The following is a 14,912-nucleotide window of genomic DNA, read 5'->3' as shown; positions in this document are numbered from 1 at the left end:
TAAAGGGATAAAAAGCCTTTGCAAGGAGAAATAAGGTCATGCATGTGCGAAATGTCTTTTGTTAGGAAATAACTTCACTGATCCTGTGTTTTAGGGGAACATCACACAATGGGTCCTATCATGGGGAGGGGGGAGGGGGGAGGGATTGCATTGGGGAGTTATACCTGATATAAATGATGAATTGATGGGTGCTGACAAGTTGATGGGTGCAGCACACCAACATGGCACATATATACATATGTAACAAACCTGCACGTTATGCACATGTACCCTAGAACTTAAAGTATAATAAAAAAAAAAAAAAGAAGAAGTATGTGCTTTCTTAATTCTTTAAGTTCCAGAAATAAGTAAGTTTCCAAATAAAAGTATGTAAGCAAAAAATGCCTCCTTTAAACAGATGCTCCTCCCCTGTAGCTATCTATGGATAAAGTCATCTTTGATAGGTGGATGCGTGGTATAGACACTCATAGTTCTTGAGAATACAGAAGTTGTTAGGTTTTGCTAAATCCATTCCAGTCTTCTCTTCCTTACTTTTTAATTTCAGTAGAAAAGACAGTAGTTACGGAAACCAAAGATCCTTACTGGAAAGTTAAAATTTTCAGAAACAACAATATTAATGATTTTTTTTTCCTTGAAAGGAACTATGTGCTAATTGATAGATACCAAAATACAAAAGACCTGAGTTTTTTGATTAAGTGAGACAAAATTAGTTTGACCATGTATTTCAGGGCATTATTTATTTGACAGATACCACATTCAGTGAGTAAACACCTGTAAGCATAAGTCACCACCACTCCCCAGTAACCTCAAAAGTGTTGGTGGGCCTAATAACATTTAAGACAGTCTTTTCCATACACTTGTAAAACTTCCTAATACATTAATTAGTACATGCTTTTTTTCTAATGGAATCAATAGCTTTTGCATTGTGGTAATAATAGAGCAGGGTAGTAGAGCTTTTATTTTTGCAGTTAAATTACATAGAATCCTTTTCTGATAGCAGAGGGTAGGGGATCATCTCTGAATTGTAGTTATATGACTGAGAATATACAATGAAAAGTTATAGCTTAATGTCTTGGTCTTGGTGCAATGGTACATAAAACCAGCTTTATAAATAGTTGTTTTAAATACTATAAATTTTGAACTGTCTCATTTTGAAGCTAAAAATCTAACATATATGTTATATCATTATGTTTTAAAATGTATTAGACTATGTTTTCCTCAACTTAAAAAAATTCTATAAGAAGAAGGGTGTTTGTTGTTTTTCCATCGCTCAGGCTGGAGTGCAGTGGCGCAATCCCAACTCACTGCAGCCTTCACCTCCTGGGTTCAAATGATTCTCCTGCCTCAGCCTCCTGAGAAGCTGAGGCCACAGGTGTGCACCACCACGCCTGGCCACCTTTTTTGTATTTTTTGGTAGAGATGGAGTTTCACCATGTTGGCCAGGCTGGTCTTAAACTCCTGACCTCAAGTGATCCACCTGCCTCGACCACCCAAAGTGCAGGGATTATAGGCATGAACCACCGTGCCCGGCCAAAAAAATACTTTTTAAATAAAAATGTATTACCTTCTATTAATTGTAGGTTACCATAATTAATATTAAGAGATTCAAATATACTCATAATTGGTAATATTTATACAATACTGTCAAATGTTCCTTGTGCTTTGTAGATAAAAATCTCTGTCCTGGAATATTTCTATTTGAAATTTACAATTCTGACTTTGTTTCCTTGAATAATGTATTAGAATGTTGTTTTTCTATTAACACGTTATAATTAATTCTAGTATTATTCGAACAATTGATGGTAAAGTGCTACACAAATATAAACATCCGGCTGCGGTGTTTGGTTGTGATTGGAGCCAAAACAATAAGTAAGTGTTTTTTTTCTGAAATAAATAATAACTGCATTTTGGAAATTTTAAATAACCATAAAGTTTAGTGCTATTTCCAAAGGTAATATTTATCACTCTATTTATACGATATCCCCTTTGCCTAGCCAATGAGAAACAACCTTGTAATTGCTCATTTATTTTAGTTATTTTTATTCCATGAAGTTTTTACATGATTTACAAATATTGATTTCTTACTCTCAAAAAAAACTTTCTAATACTTAGGAAAAAAAATAATGCTAACTAATGAAAAATGGAAATGAGTCCATTGCATGTATGGCTTCTATCATAGAAACGTGGCCCTTTTTTAAATCTCACTTTGGAATCTGTGTGGTGCCAGTGTTCCACTGTGACTTTGCATTGTCCCCCACCTGATGCTAATGCCTCTGGCACTGGGTAATTTTCCACAGTGTGGAACTTAAGGGCCTGGTTTTGAAAGGTCGATCTTGTTTGACAGTAGAGTATTTATCATGTAAAAATCAGCTTAGATTTAAAATTACGTCCAAGTCAAATCTCCACTAAAATTAGACCTTTAACTCATTGCATTTCTTAGAATATTGTGTTTCAAGCCTCTTTTAATGGGATATAAAATATATCTAAAAATTCAAAGTTATTTAAGATATTGTCAAAAACAATGTGAACTGTGTTATTTCATATGAAATGTGGGAAATATAGATTAAGGTACTAAAGCCTAACTATACCTGTGTTCTGAGTCAAATCACACATTTTACAAAATGACAGACCTGTGTGTTTCCTCCAGTAAGTGCAGAAGAATGTGTAACACACTGATTTGTGTGGTTTTTTTGGGACAGAGTTTCGCTCTTGCTGCCCAGACTGGAGTGCAATGGCGCGATCTCGGCTCACGGGGCTCACGGCAACCTCCACCTCTCGGGTTCAAGCAGTTCTCCTGCCTCAGCCTCCTGAGTAACTGGGATTAACAGGCATGCGCCACCACACCCAGCTAATTTTGTATTTTTAGTAGAGACAGAGTTTCTCCATGTTAGTCAGGCTGGTCTCAAATTCCCAACCTCAGGTGATCCACCCGCCTCGGCCTCCCAAAGTGCTGGGATTACAGGCATGAGCTACCACACCCGGCCTTACACTCTGTTAAGGTTATATGCAAAATAAGCTCACTATCTGCTCATCCTCAGTATTTCCGATCTCAGTGGCCAATATTGCTAACAAGAAAAACTGCTAAAGCCAGAATCCTTAGCCTTTTCTTTTACACATTTTTATGTCTCACTTTCCATTTTCAATCAGCCACCAATGCCTGTAATTTTCTCTGTCTAAATATTCATCTTGGCTGGGTATGGTGGCTCATACCTCTAATTCAAGCACTTCAGAAGCTGAGACCAGAGCGTCACTTGAGCTCAGGAGTTCAATACCAGCCTGGGCAACATAGTGAGACTTCATCTCTTAAAAAAAAAAAAAAAAAAAAAAATTAAAAAATTAGTCAGACTGATGGGGCACACTTGTAGTCACAGCTCCTCCGGAGGCTGACGTGGGAGGATGGGTTGAGTCCAGGAGGTCGAGGCTGCAGTAAGCCATGATTGTGCCACTGCACTGCGGCCTGGGTGATAGAGTCAGACCCTGTTTCAAATTAAAAGAAAAAAATATAAATTTTTCCTAACCATCAACCTGCCACTAAACCAAAAACATTTGGGTTTTCTTTGAGTCCTGCTGAAACCTTCTAAGTCAGTTCTACCGTTTGCACCCTTTGTCATCACCTCCCCTCTCTCTCCCTCACCTCTCCATGTTGCAGTCAGAATGAACATTTAAGACACAGAACTGAGCACACCATTCTACTGCTTAAATCTTTCAATACTTTCCCATTAACTGTGGGATAAAATGAAAACTTTTTAGCAAGCACTACAAGAAGGTCCCTGACTAATCTTTTCCCTCCCTATTTTATTAATCTCATTCCCAGGCTTGCTTTCCTTTACTTCTTGCATCCAACCACACTGGCTTTCAGTTTATTGAACTAGCCATCTGATTTTTCGCCCCAAGGCTTTCACTTCTACTGGCCGCCTTACCAAGGATTCTTTTTCCCATCCTACACCACATACCCTACCTGGGCGGGACGTAGATAACTGCTACCCATCCTTCAGCTTTCAGCTCAAAAACCACAGAAAAGTATTCCTTGACCCCATATGAAATAAGTTTCCCATATAATATGCCTTTGGAGCACTTAATATAGTAAAATTAAATTTTCTTTGTTGCCTGGTTGCATAATGACTGTCTCACCCTCTGAAATGTAAGCCCTATGAGATTGCCAACTGTGTGCTCTGTGTTAAACAGCATATTCGTAGCAAAACACTGAGTTGCTGACCCTCACTGTGCCTTGAAAAAAGGAGATGTTCAATAAAGATTTGTTAAATATGCAAATGAACAGAATTACCTTATATCTGACTAATAGAACAGTTCCACATTCCTATTTCTCTGTTTTATAGAGTTAATCACCCATTTGGCCAGTTGAAATAAAAGTTAGATATTAATATAATATGTTTAGTTATTTAAGAAAGCTTTATTTTCAGATGACACTGGAAGAAGTCCTTTATATTTAACTATTATGCTTACTACTAAGCATACCTAATACATTTCATTTTTAATGTTAAAAACCTTTTAAAATGTTTTAATTGCTGTATTTATATTCCACTTAGCATCTTAGTAGGTAAGTGAACCTTGAACATAACAAAGTTTATTTATAAGATATCTCTGACTGTATAATTTCGATATCTTTATGTGCATTCTTTAAATGTTTATGATACCATTTCTAAGACTTTATATTTATGTATCTGCATATACATATATAAAAATATACTCATATATACATGTAAATATATATATATATATGCAAAATATATTTCCCAAGTGTAGAAACTGTCTTGTTTATCAGTGGGCCTTGAGAAGATGTAATCTTATAACCCATATAATGTAATATAAGCCTTACAACCCGTGTGACAAAGTCAACAGTTTGAAGTTTTTAAAGGGTTTCGATGACGGTTGAGATCCACAGTGTGTGACTGCCTTTCTTTATGTTTAGCGTGTGGAGACCATTTATGTGATGGTTAGAGTAGATGTTCCTCAAGTAGACTATTCTGGCAGGTCTGTGATTTCCACAGGTCTGCCTAGTACTCAGAGTTCCTTTCCTAGCAATATTCCAAGTTTGATCACGAAGGTACAAGCAGTTGCTTAGCTTATTCTCACTATTGTGAGAATAATGAGCAAAGAACATTAAAAGATCATATTCTATTTCTAGGGACTCCATAGTCGTATCAAACAGTTAAAGCATCTTAAAGAAGGGAAGCCATCAAAAAGGAATGGAAAACTGGACTCTGACTCCCTGTCCAATGAGACAACCCTAGTCTGCAGGGAGCTTTTTCAAAAAACTTTCAGTGGGAATATTTCTGTTTATACCCGTGCCACAAAAACAATCTAACAAATGGACTAAGGCGTGTAATAATAATTTGCCCACCAGCAAGTAAGCAAATGTCATCACTCACCATTTGGGATGCTTCTTAACACCTAAGTATTGCAAAATGTAAAGTTTGAGAAAAATTCAAAAAATTATGAGTCTGGTCATCTTGAAAAAGAACTTACAGAAATAGAAATACCATGACCTCTGACCTAAAATAAATAAAATAAAAATTCAACCAATTAAAAGAAAACACAGAAAGAAACTCTTTCCATACTGGTGCAGTTTCTGTAAATTTCTGTAGAGTGATTATACATGATTTTTTACATATGTAAGTTTTTAATCTAACTTCACTAAGGAAGCAAAAATTCTACTTTTAGAAATTAGAACTACGGTATACCTTTAATTATTAGTTATATATCATATTTATCCAATGTCAATATTCCATTGATGATATTTCAGAGACATGATAGCCACTGGCTGTGAAGACACAAATGTTCGTGTTTATTACGTAGCCACCAGCTCAGATCAACCATTGAAAGTATTTAGTGGGCATACAGCAAAAGTGTTTCATGTTAAATGGTCTCCTCTGAGAGAGGGAATTCTTTGCAGTGGTTCTGATGATGGGTATGTATTTTTGGATTCTAATTTTCTTGTCCTTAAAATCATAAGCTGATATTTTCCTAGAAATGTATGTATAGAATCAAATTGTATGTGGAAATATATATATATTTAGACAGAGTCTCCCTCTGTCATCCAGGCTGGAATGCAGCGGCGTGATCTTGGCTCACTGCAAACTCCACCTCTCAGGTTTAAGTGATTCTTCTGCCTCAGCCTACCAAGTAGCTGGGAACCACAGATTTAGTATTGAATGATTAAGCATTTTTATTGAATTTTTGGCATAAATCCAAATTTAATAAGAAATAATTATGAGATTTCTCTAGGTTATGACTTGAAATAAGTCAGAATGGTAGGGAAATCAGTTATACTGCTGTACTCATAACAGAACTCACAGATGCTGTGCCTATAAAAGCCTTTCTTAGATTTGACCAAAAAACATGCATTGGGACTTCGAAGCCTAACTACCTAACATGTTATAAAAGGAAAGACGCCTGTTCTAGTGGCCCCTACAATAGCATTAAATTGTTTTGATACAGATCCCTTTAATGTATTCTTATTTATGAAAGTATATAAAATGTAAAATATTTAAATGTTAATATATATCAGAAATTAGCAACAAAAAATTTAGATTATAATATACTTTGATATATTGTCATGTACTAGCTTAAGAGGATAAAGAAGAAATGAAACTTTTTTTTTTTTGAGACAGAGTTTTGCTCTGTCGCCAGGCTGGAGTGCAGTGGTGCGATCTCAGCTCACTGCAACCTCTGCCTCCCAGGTTCAAGCGATTCTCCTGCCTCAGCCTCCCTAGTAGCTGGTACTACAGGTGTGCACCACCACACCCAGCTAATTTTTGTATTTTTGGTAGCGATGGGGTTTCACCATGTTGGCCAGGATGGTCTCGATCTCTTGACCTCATGATCCGCCCGCCTCAGCCTTCCAGAGTGCTGGGATTACAGACATGAGCCCCTGTGCCTGGCCAAAAGGAAACTTCTTATATAAAGCAGAAAGGGATATGCCTTAAGAAATAAGAATATATCATTTATCTCCTATATTATATAGTGCAAAATAGTAATACGTTTGAAGTACTACTATTTTGTTGTCAGTTTGGCATTTACCTCTGACTAAAAAATTATTGTGAATTGTCTAAGCAAAATTAGCAGTTGGAGGTCTTACATTGATTGTAAGTTAAATTTTAATTTCAGTAACATTTGTACAATCAATAGATACAAGTAATTTCACGAATCCAGTTATATTTAAATTCTTTAACTTGATCTAAGATTTATTCTGCACTGACCAAGCAACTTATATCACTGACAAAAACGTGAAGGAATTATTTGCTGTATTGATTAAAGCATAAATATGAAGCAATATTTCAAATAATACCTATCATCATACGTGTTATAATTTTATAATTTACAAATAATCTTAATATCTTAAATTATTGTATCTGTATTATTAGTCATATTTTCCACTTTGGTTATATCTGTTTTTGATATTTCATTTTAACAAAGCAATTTTATTCACATAAAAACTGTGAAATAATATATTTGCTACCAGTAATAAATGAAGAGTAAAAGTCAAGAAAGAAAATATGTTTAAATAAGCTAACACTAGCCTAGTTAAATATTCATTTCCATCTACTACGAAGAAAAGTATGTGAGGGGATGAATTTGTTAATAATTAGCTTGATTTAATTATTCCACATTGTAAGCATATATCAAAATATCACACAAATATTTACAATTATTATTTTTTAAATTAAAATGAAATGAAAACCTTTTATCTTGAGACAGAAAATGCTTCTAGATAAGCTAATCAATAATTATTACACTCGATTAAGAATATGTTAATACTCTAGATACATTAGAACTTGAATGTTATCACACCCATAATATTCTGTTTTCAGTACGGTTCGCATCTGGGATTATACTCAAGATGCTTGCATCAGTATTCTTAGTGGACACACTGCACCTGTGAGGGGATTATTGTGGAATACTGAGATTCCGTATCTGCTCATATCTGGCAGCTGGGACTATACTATAAAAGTATGGGACACTCGAGAAGGAACTTGTGTGGATACTGTGTATGATCACGGTGCAGATGTATATGGTAAAGTGTCTTTCATTCTTTCATGTATTTGTTATATTGACCTACTAATGGTGCTTATAATTTCTGATGAATACAGTATTTTTGAAGAAGTTATACAGTGTTTTATTTTACAATAACATTTTTCACGTTAGAAAATATACATGTTTATTATTATAATACCAGAATATACAGAAGAAAAAGTCAACAAAAATTACCAAAGATGACTGTTGTTAGCCCTGTGGTGTCTTTCTCCCCCTCGCCCCGTCTGCACCCATTTCTGTGTACACACAAACACACACACAATGCACACATATTGCGATGGGCGTGTATATGTATGTCTGGCTTTTGTTTTTCTTCCTTTCTTTGACATCACTCCAGAGTTAAGTTGTTTAACAGGAAATCAGTAATAGAGTAGATATCACTTATTTAACCATTCCTCTATTCTTGGATGTTTAGTACAGTGTTTTGTTTTTGAATATAATCCCAAGTTGTTTTAATATAATTAACGTGGCTATGGAAAATCAGATTACTTACCATTTGCACATCTCTTCACTTTCATTCTTGTTTGCATTTATTCTCATCCTTAAACCTTGATAGGAATAAATGGGCAGATTAAGAATCCAAAAATTATTTCTTAGAGAAAGTAACCTCAGTCTAGATCAGATTCAAATCCATATGCTTGACCACAATGGCCTTTTAGCCAAGACAATGTGGGACTGAGTGTGGGTGAGAATCATATTTGTCAATGTTCGAATTGAAAGGTCCCCAACTCTTCGTCTTTTAACTAGAATGTCATCTGCCCATCCATTAACTCACAGATACTATGTATGCTATTGGTTTTATAGTATACTTGTTGCTGCTTAACCACACGAAATATAATTTTCACATTTTCATCCATGACCATTTGCTTTCTAATAATTTTTTTCTTTCTTTTTTCTTTCTTTCTTTCTTTCTTTTTTTTTTTTTTTTTTTTTTTTTTTTGAGACAAGAGTCTCACTCTGGCTCTATTGCCCAGGGTGGTATACAGTGACGCAAACACAGCTCACTTCAACCTTCACCCCCCAGGCTCAAGAGAACCTCCCATCTCAGCCTTCCAAGTAACTGGGATTACAATCGTGTGCCACCACACCCAGCTAGTTTCTGTAGTTTTGGTAGAGATGGTATTTTGTCATGTTGCCCAGGCTGATCCCAGACTCCTGGGCTCAAGGGATCCACCTGCCTCGGACTCCCAGGAAAGTGCTGGGATTACAAGCGTGAGCCACCATGTCCAGCCTCTAATAGTTATTCAATTTTATATTCATATTTATGGGATATATGAAATGATTTATTGCATTCTGTTATTATTTTCAGCCAACATATTAAATGCAAATACAAAGTTGACTGAGAACCTTTCAGTTACTCACAATATTTCTTCATAGCTTCAATTCTGTAGAAGTTTAATGAAGCACATATAAATAAAGAATATTTTTCAATGTTCACTTTACTTAAAATAGATTTTTATTTTCATCAGGTTTAACCTGCCATCCCAGTCGCCCCTTCACTATGGCCTCTTGCTCCCGTGACTCTACAGTGAGACTCTGGTCATTAACAGCCTTAATCACTCCTGTACAAATAAATATTCTGGCAGACAGATCTTGGGAAGAAATTATTGGGAACACTGGTATGGAATATATACATGTATTAGAGTTTATTTCTAAACGTTTTATGAGAAATCTTCTCTCACTGAATTATGTCTGTTTTTCAGATTATGCTGTAGAACCAGGCACTCCTCCTCTACTGTGTGGTAAAGTGTCAAGAGATATTAGACAAGAAATAGAAAAACTAACTGCTAATTCTCGAGTGAAAAAACTAAGATGGTTTTCAGAATGTTTATCCGTAAGTATTACAGGAATTAAATGCGAATATTTTCCCTTTAGCCAACATGAATCTTTACAACTATTTTCACATATTTACATGTACCATTCTAATTCATTGGGTACCTCTTACCATAATCTGTACACTGTAAGAAAGCAAATGTAAAACTGGAAACAATACATGAGATAACATGTAGTTATTTTATTAATTTTTAAATTTAGATATGCCTGCATTATAATATTTTTGAAGATGCAAAATACTATGAGGTTTTTAATTCACTATTGCATATTTATTTTTTATCAACTCTCTAGCCTCCAGGTGGCAGTGACAATTTATGGAACTTGGTTGCTGTGATAAAAGGACAGGATGATAGCTTACTTCCTCAGAACTACTGCAAAGGAATAATGCACTTGAAACATCTGATTAAATTTAGAACAGTGAGTAAAGTATGCAAATATGATGTACTCAAGCAAATGTTTTGCCTTTTCACTATTAAAATATAAAAATAATTTGAAAAATATGTATGATTAAATTGGTAGATTTACATAAATGAACACTGAGGAGATCCGTCTTGGGTAAAATGAATCATGAAAGTGAATTACTTGGGAACAGATTAAGTCAATCCTGGTTATCATCGGTTGAGCCTCATGAAATTCCTTCAAGGTCACTTGGAACTCCTTGAAATGCTTTATCTTTCCCCTATTAGCAGATGATTGATTGTGACATATGGACTATTCTAATTTTAGTCTCAGAGGGCCTAATAGGCTATTCTGGGATATGTTTTATAAAAAATCATCATATTATAGCTCTTAATGAATTTTACTAAAAACTAGTAGTTACTTCATCCCTGGGGCAATCTATAGTACTAACCACAAAACCCATCCTGGGACCAGAAAGAAAAAATTGCTTGTATATTTTTTGGAATATCTATATAGTTAACTGTTAAAGCATGGAGACAGTTGTGCCAGAGATGTGATCTAATGCTCATAAGGAGCAATTTTTTCCATAATGAGGAAGTTCGTTCTTTAATCGCAAACTAAACACCTAATGACTGTAACTGCAAAATCTGTTTGACAGGAGAGGAGCTAATTAAAGTAAGCCAGTAACTGTTTATTTTTACTAGAGGCCTCTCTGTATTGTTGTATATTACTGTATCATTACCTTTTATCTGTTCTGTATAACTACAACACCTGGACAGGGTTAAAGACAATGGGATTCAGTCTCTCCCCTCCTGTGTCCCACCCCCACACACACCCCAAAATATTATGTTTAGAAAGGTATCATATTTTATAGAGAAAAATATTTTTAACATATTGACTTTCCAGAGCTATATGCTTTTGAAGTATGTATTCATGTAATGTGTATATGCTCATTGTTATCATGAACTCTTGTAAAACAATTTCTAAAATTTTTAATTATTATGGATGCATAATAGTTTATGGGGTATATGTGATATTTTCATACAAGCATACAATGAGTATTGATCAAATCAATGTAACTGAGGTATCCAGCACCTCAAGCATTTATCTTATTTTGTGTGTTAGGAACATTTCACTTCCTCTCTTTTAGTTATTTTGAAATATGCAACAAATTATTGTGACACATACAAAACAAGATATGACAGATTTTTTTAAATTCTATTTTCTTTTTTAAACCAGTCTGAAGCTCAAGAACTAACAACAGTCAAGATGTCTAAATTTGGTGGTGGTATTGGTGTACCTACTAAAGAAGAAAGACTGAAGGAAGCTGCTGAGATCCACTTGAGATTAGGACAAATTCAGAGATACTGTGAACTTATGGTTGAACTTGGAGAGGTAATGCTCTGTGAAAGTGAAACTAATGAGTTTAACATAGTAGTCTAAATATTAAGAATATACTCAATTTTAAGTATTAAAAATAAAAAGCTCAGCACTTTGGAGGCCAAGGTGGGTGGATCTCTTGAGCCCAGGAGTTCGATACTAGCCTGGGCAACATGGTAAAACCCCACCTCTACAAAAAACACAAAAAATTAGACAGGCATGGTGGTGCACACTTGTAATCCCAAATTTGGAAAGCTAAGATGAGAGGATCGGTTGAGCCCAGGAGGCAGAGGTTGCAGTGAGCTATGATCATACTCCAGCCTGGGCTACAGAAAGAGACCCTGTCTCAAAAAAAAAAAAAAAAAAAAGGTTGGGCACAGTGGCTCACACCTGTAATCCAAACACTTTGGGAGGCCAAGTTGGGTGGACCACGAGGTCAGGAGATTGAGACCATCCTGGCCAACATGGTGAAACCCTGTCTCTGCTAAAATACAAAAAAAAAAAAAAAACTGGCTGGGCGTGTGGTGCACACCTCTAGTCACAGCTACTTGGGAGGCTAAGGCAGGGGGAATTGCCTGAACCCGGGAGGCAGAGGTTGCAGGAAGCCGAGATCGTGCCACAGCACTCTAGCCTGGGTGACTCCATCTCAGGAAAAAAAAAAAAGGAAAATGTATATACCCTGTGCACTCTCACCCCTTCACACCTGTAACCCTACCACTTTGGGAGGCCAAGGCAGAAGGATCGCTTAAGGACAGGAGCTCGAGATCAGCCTAGCCAACATGGAGAAACCCCGCCTCTACTAAAACTACAAAAATTAACCCAGCGTGGTGGCATGTGCCTGTAATCCCAGCTACTCAGGAAGCTGAGGCAGGAGAATTGCTTGAACCCGGGAGGCGGAGGTTACAGTGAGCCGAGATCACACCATTGCACTCCAGCCTGGCGACAGAGCAAGACTCCGTCTTAAAAAAAAAAAAAAAAACTTACTTTTTTACAGATCCAATTGATTCTCTATCAATCTGATATGAAGTGTAGACGTTAGGAGAGTAGTTATCAAAGTGTTCCAGGACAGCAGCATTAGCATCGCTGGGGATCCCTATGCATGTCTCACCTCAGACCTACAGAATTGGAAACGGTTGGGTTGGAGCCCAGCCATCTTACGTTTTCATACGCTCTCCATGTTATTCTCTTGCATTCTGAAGTTTGAGAACTACCACCCTAGGCTGGAATCTTAACTTCTTACAAACAAACATACAAACAAAAAACTATGTTGGCTAATTTGTTCACAATAGAATCCCCTTGCTAGTACTACTTTTCATAACTAAATCCCACACTGGCCAGAAGAAGGGTTTCTGCTGAATATCATCTGATAAAGGATGATGATTAGAGAGGACTAAATCAACAACACGGATTTTTACAAAAAGGTTAGGATGAATTGATGCTTTTGCTACCCTTTGGTAGATGGGTAGTGACTACAATGGAACACAGGGGAGAATGGGGCTTCTGTTTCTTGATCCTGGATTTTGATTACATGGGCACATTCGGTTTGTGTAAACTTATTGGACCTTTCTTTTTTCTGTATATGCATTTTAGTTCAGTGAAAATTCTTCCTTTCCCTGCCTCACCAAAACAATGGTTAGAATGGCATGGACTTATCTCATAGCTTATCATCTTTTAAAATATTTAAGTTAGTTAATTGTGTAGCTACAAAGCATGATATTAAGAATATTTGTAAATAATATAAAGTAAAACTAAGCAATATGGTTACATTAAAATAAATCAAAACTAAATCTAGCTTACCTTTTTACTTTCCACATACTTCAAGAAAACAATGAATTACTGCTTGACCCCAAATAATGTGCCATTTTAAAATGTTATTGAAAAGGCGTTATAAATTTAAAAGTATTTTAATTTAGGAGCAATGTAAAAATTTTCCTTGTAAAGTAGTAAATATTTAACTAAAAGTTGCTTTTTTAAAGCGCCATTACTGCAGAGAAGATCTATCAAAAGCCAAGGAGAAAAGGAATTAATAAATTTTGATAGAACAGTGTAATTCTTTATCTTTCTGAGTTTTATATTTGATTAAATATCATTGAAACTACCTTTAACTCAAAGCCTATTTCAATCAGGTATCTGTTTGTGAAGCTTAATAATTTTATTGTTGTGCAGGTTCATCAGTGTACTTAAAATGATCCATAAAACTGTGCAAGTTGTTAGAAATATGGGTGTCCTAAGCCGGGCATGGTGGCTCACACCTGTAATTCCAGCACTTTGGGAGGCTGAGTCAGGTGGATCACCTGAGGTCAACAGTTTGAGAACAGCCCGTGACAACATGGTGTAACCCTGTCTCTACCAAAAATACAAAAATTAACTGGGCATGGTAGCAGATGCCTGTAGTCCCAGCTACTTGGGAGGCTGAGGCAGGAGAATCACTTGAATCCAGCAGGTGGAGGTTGCAGTGAGCCAAGATCATGCCATTGCACTCCAGCCTGGGTGACAAGAGTGAAACTCCGTCTCAAAAGAAAAAAAAAAGAAAAGAAAAGAAATATGGGTGACCTTAAAATCGTTCGTAATCACTTCCTTAGGAATGTTTTTTATTTGTTTAAACTTAATACTGTGGGATTAGGTAAACTTTTAGTTTTTTTATTTATTAGACAAGTTTCTATTGAAAGAGTTTGGTGAATTCAAAGTTAATTTAATCTACATTCCAACTTCTTTCTTCCATTAGAGACAGATTTCCCCTGAAAACATATTTTAAGATACCTTTTAGGTAACATGATTTTAAATATGTAGTATTCAAAATTGCCTGTTTAAAATTTAACATACTCTTTTCTGGTTAATTACCAATTTTCTAGTGATAATTACAGTAGAACCCTAGTGTTTTGAAGAGCCTTAATTAGAATGAATTTTAATTCATGTAGTGATATTTCAGAAAATTTTCTTCTCAGTTCCACTCTAGACTGGAATTCAGTGAAATCTATATTTTCATATAACAGTAACAATCAGCCTTTACTAAACAATGAGCTTCTTCAGTAGAAGTCCAATTTTTAAATATGAAGACAAGTATTATCAGTTAAATGAAGAAATGACAATAAATAAAATTTATTAAAATGAGTAGGAAAGGATAAAAGAGACATAGATGGTATATTTGTTCATGTAAGTAGTAGTGAAATAAAAATGTTAATATTTTGAACACCATAGAACAAATTACTCTGGAGTTGTTTTAGAAGATGAATCAATATATTTTT

At 35.5% G+C, this 14,912-nt stretch overlaps 1 protein-coding gene across 1 annotated transcript in view; it reads left to right on the top strand.

The window, feature by feature from the left end:
* The window catches only part of WDR17 (WD repeat domain 17), a 115,549-nt gene that overhangs the window by 76,158 nt on the left and 24,479 nt on the right, over positions 1-14,912 (top strand). Inside the window, exons 12-18 of the mRNA XM_023226814.2 lie at positions 1,783-1,869; positions 5,765-5,929; positions 7,833-8,035; positions 9,525-9,674; positions 9,759-9,889; positions 10,180-10,305; positions 11,527-11,682. Of these exons, the coding sequence (XP_023082582.2) occupies positions 1,783-1,869; positions 5,765-5,929; positions 7,833-8,035; positions 9,525-9,674; positions 9,759-9,889; positions 10,180-10,305; positions 11,527-11,682 (1,018 nt within the window). The remainder of the gene's footprint in view (positions 1-1,782; positions 1,870-5,764; positions 5,930-7,832; positions 8,036-9,524; positions 9,675-9,758; positions 9,890-10,179; positions 10,306-11,526; positions 11,683-14,912) is intronic.

Source organism: Piliocolobus tephrosceles, chromosome 3 (assembly GCF_002776525.5).
Source record: "Piliocolobus tephrosceles isolate RC106 chromosome 3, ASM277652v3, whole genome shotgun sequence".
Taxonomy (NCBI): domain Eukaryota; kingdom Metazoa; phylum Chordata; class Mammalia; order Primates; family Cercopithecidae; genus Piliocolobus; species Piliocolobus tephrosceles.
The sequence above is the reverse complement of the archived record's forward strand: the minus strand, read 5'-3'. Positions and strand labels throughout refer to the sequence as shown.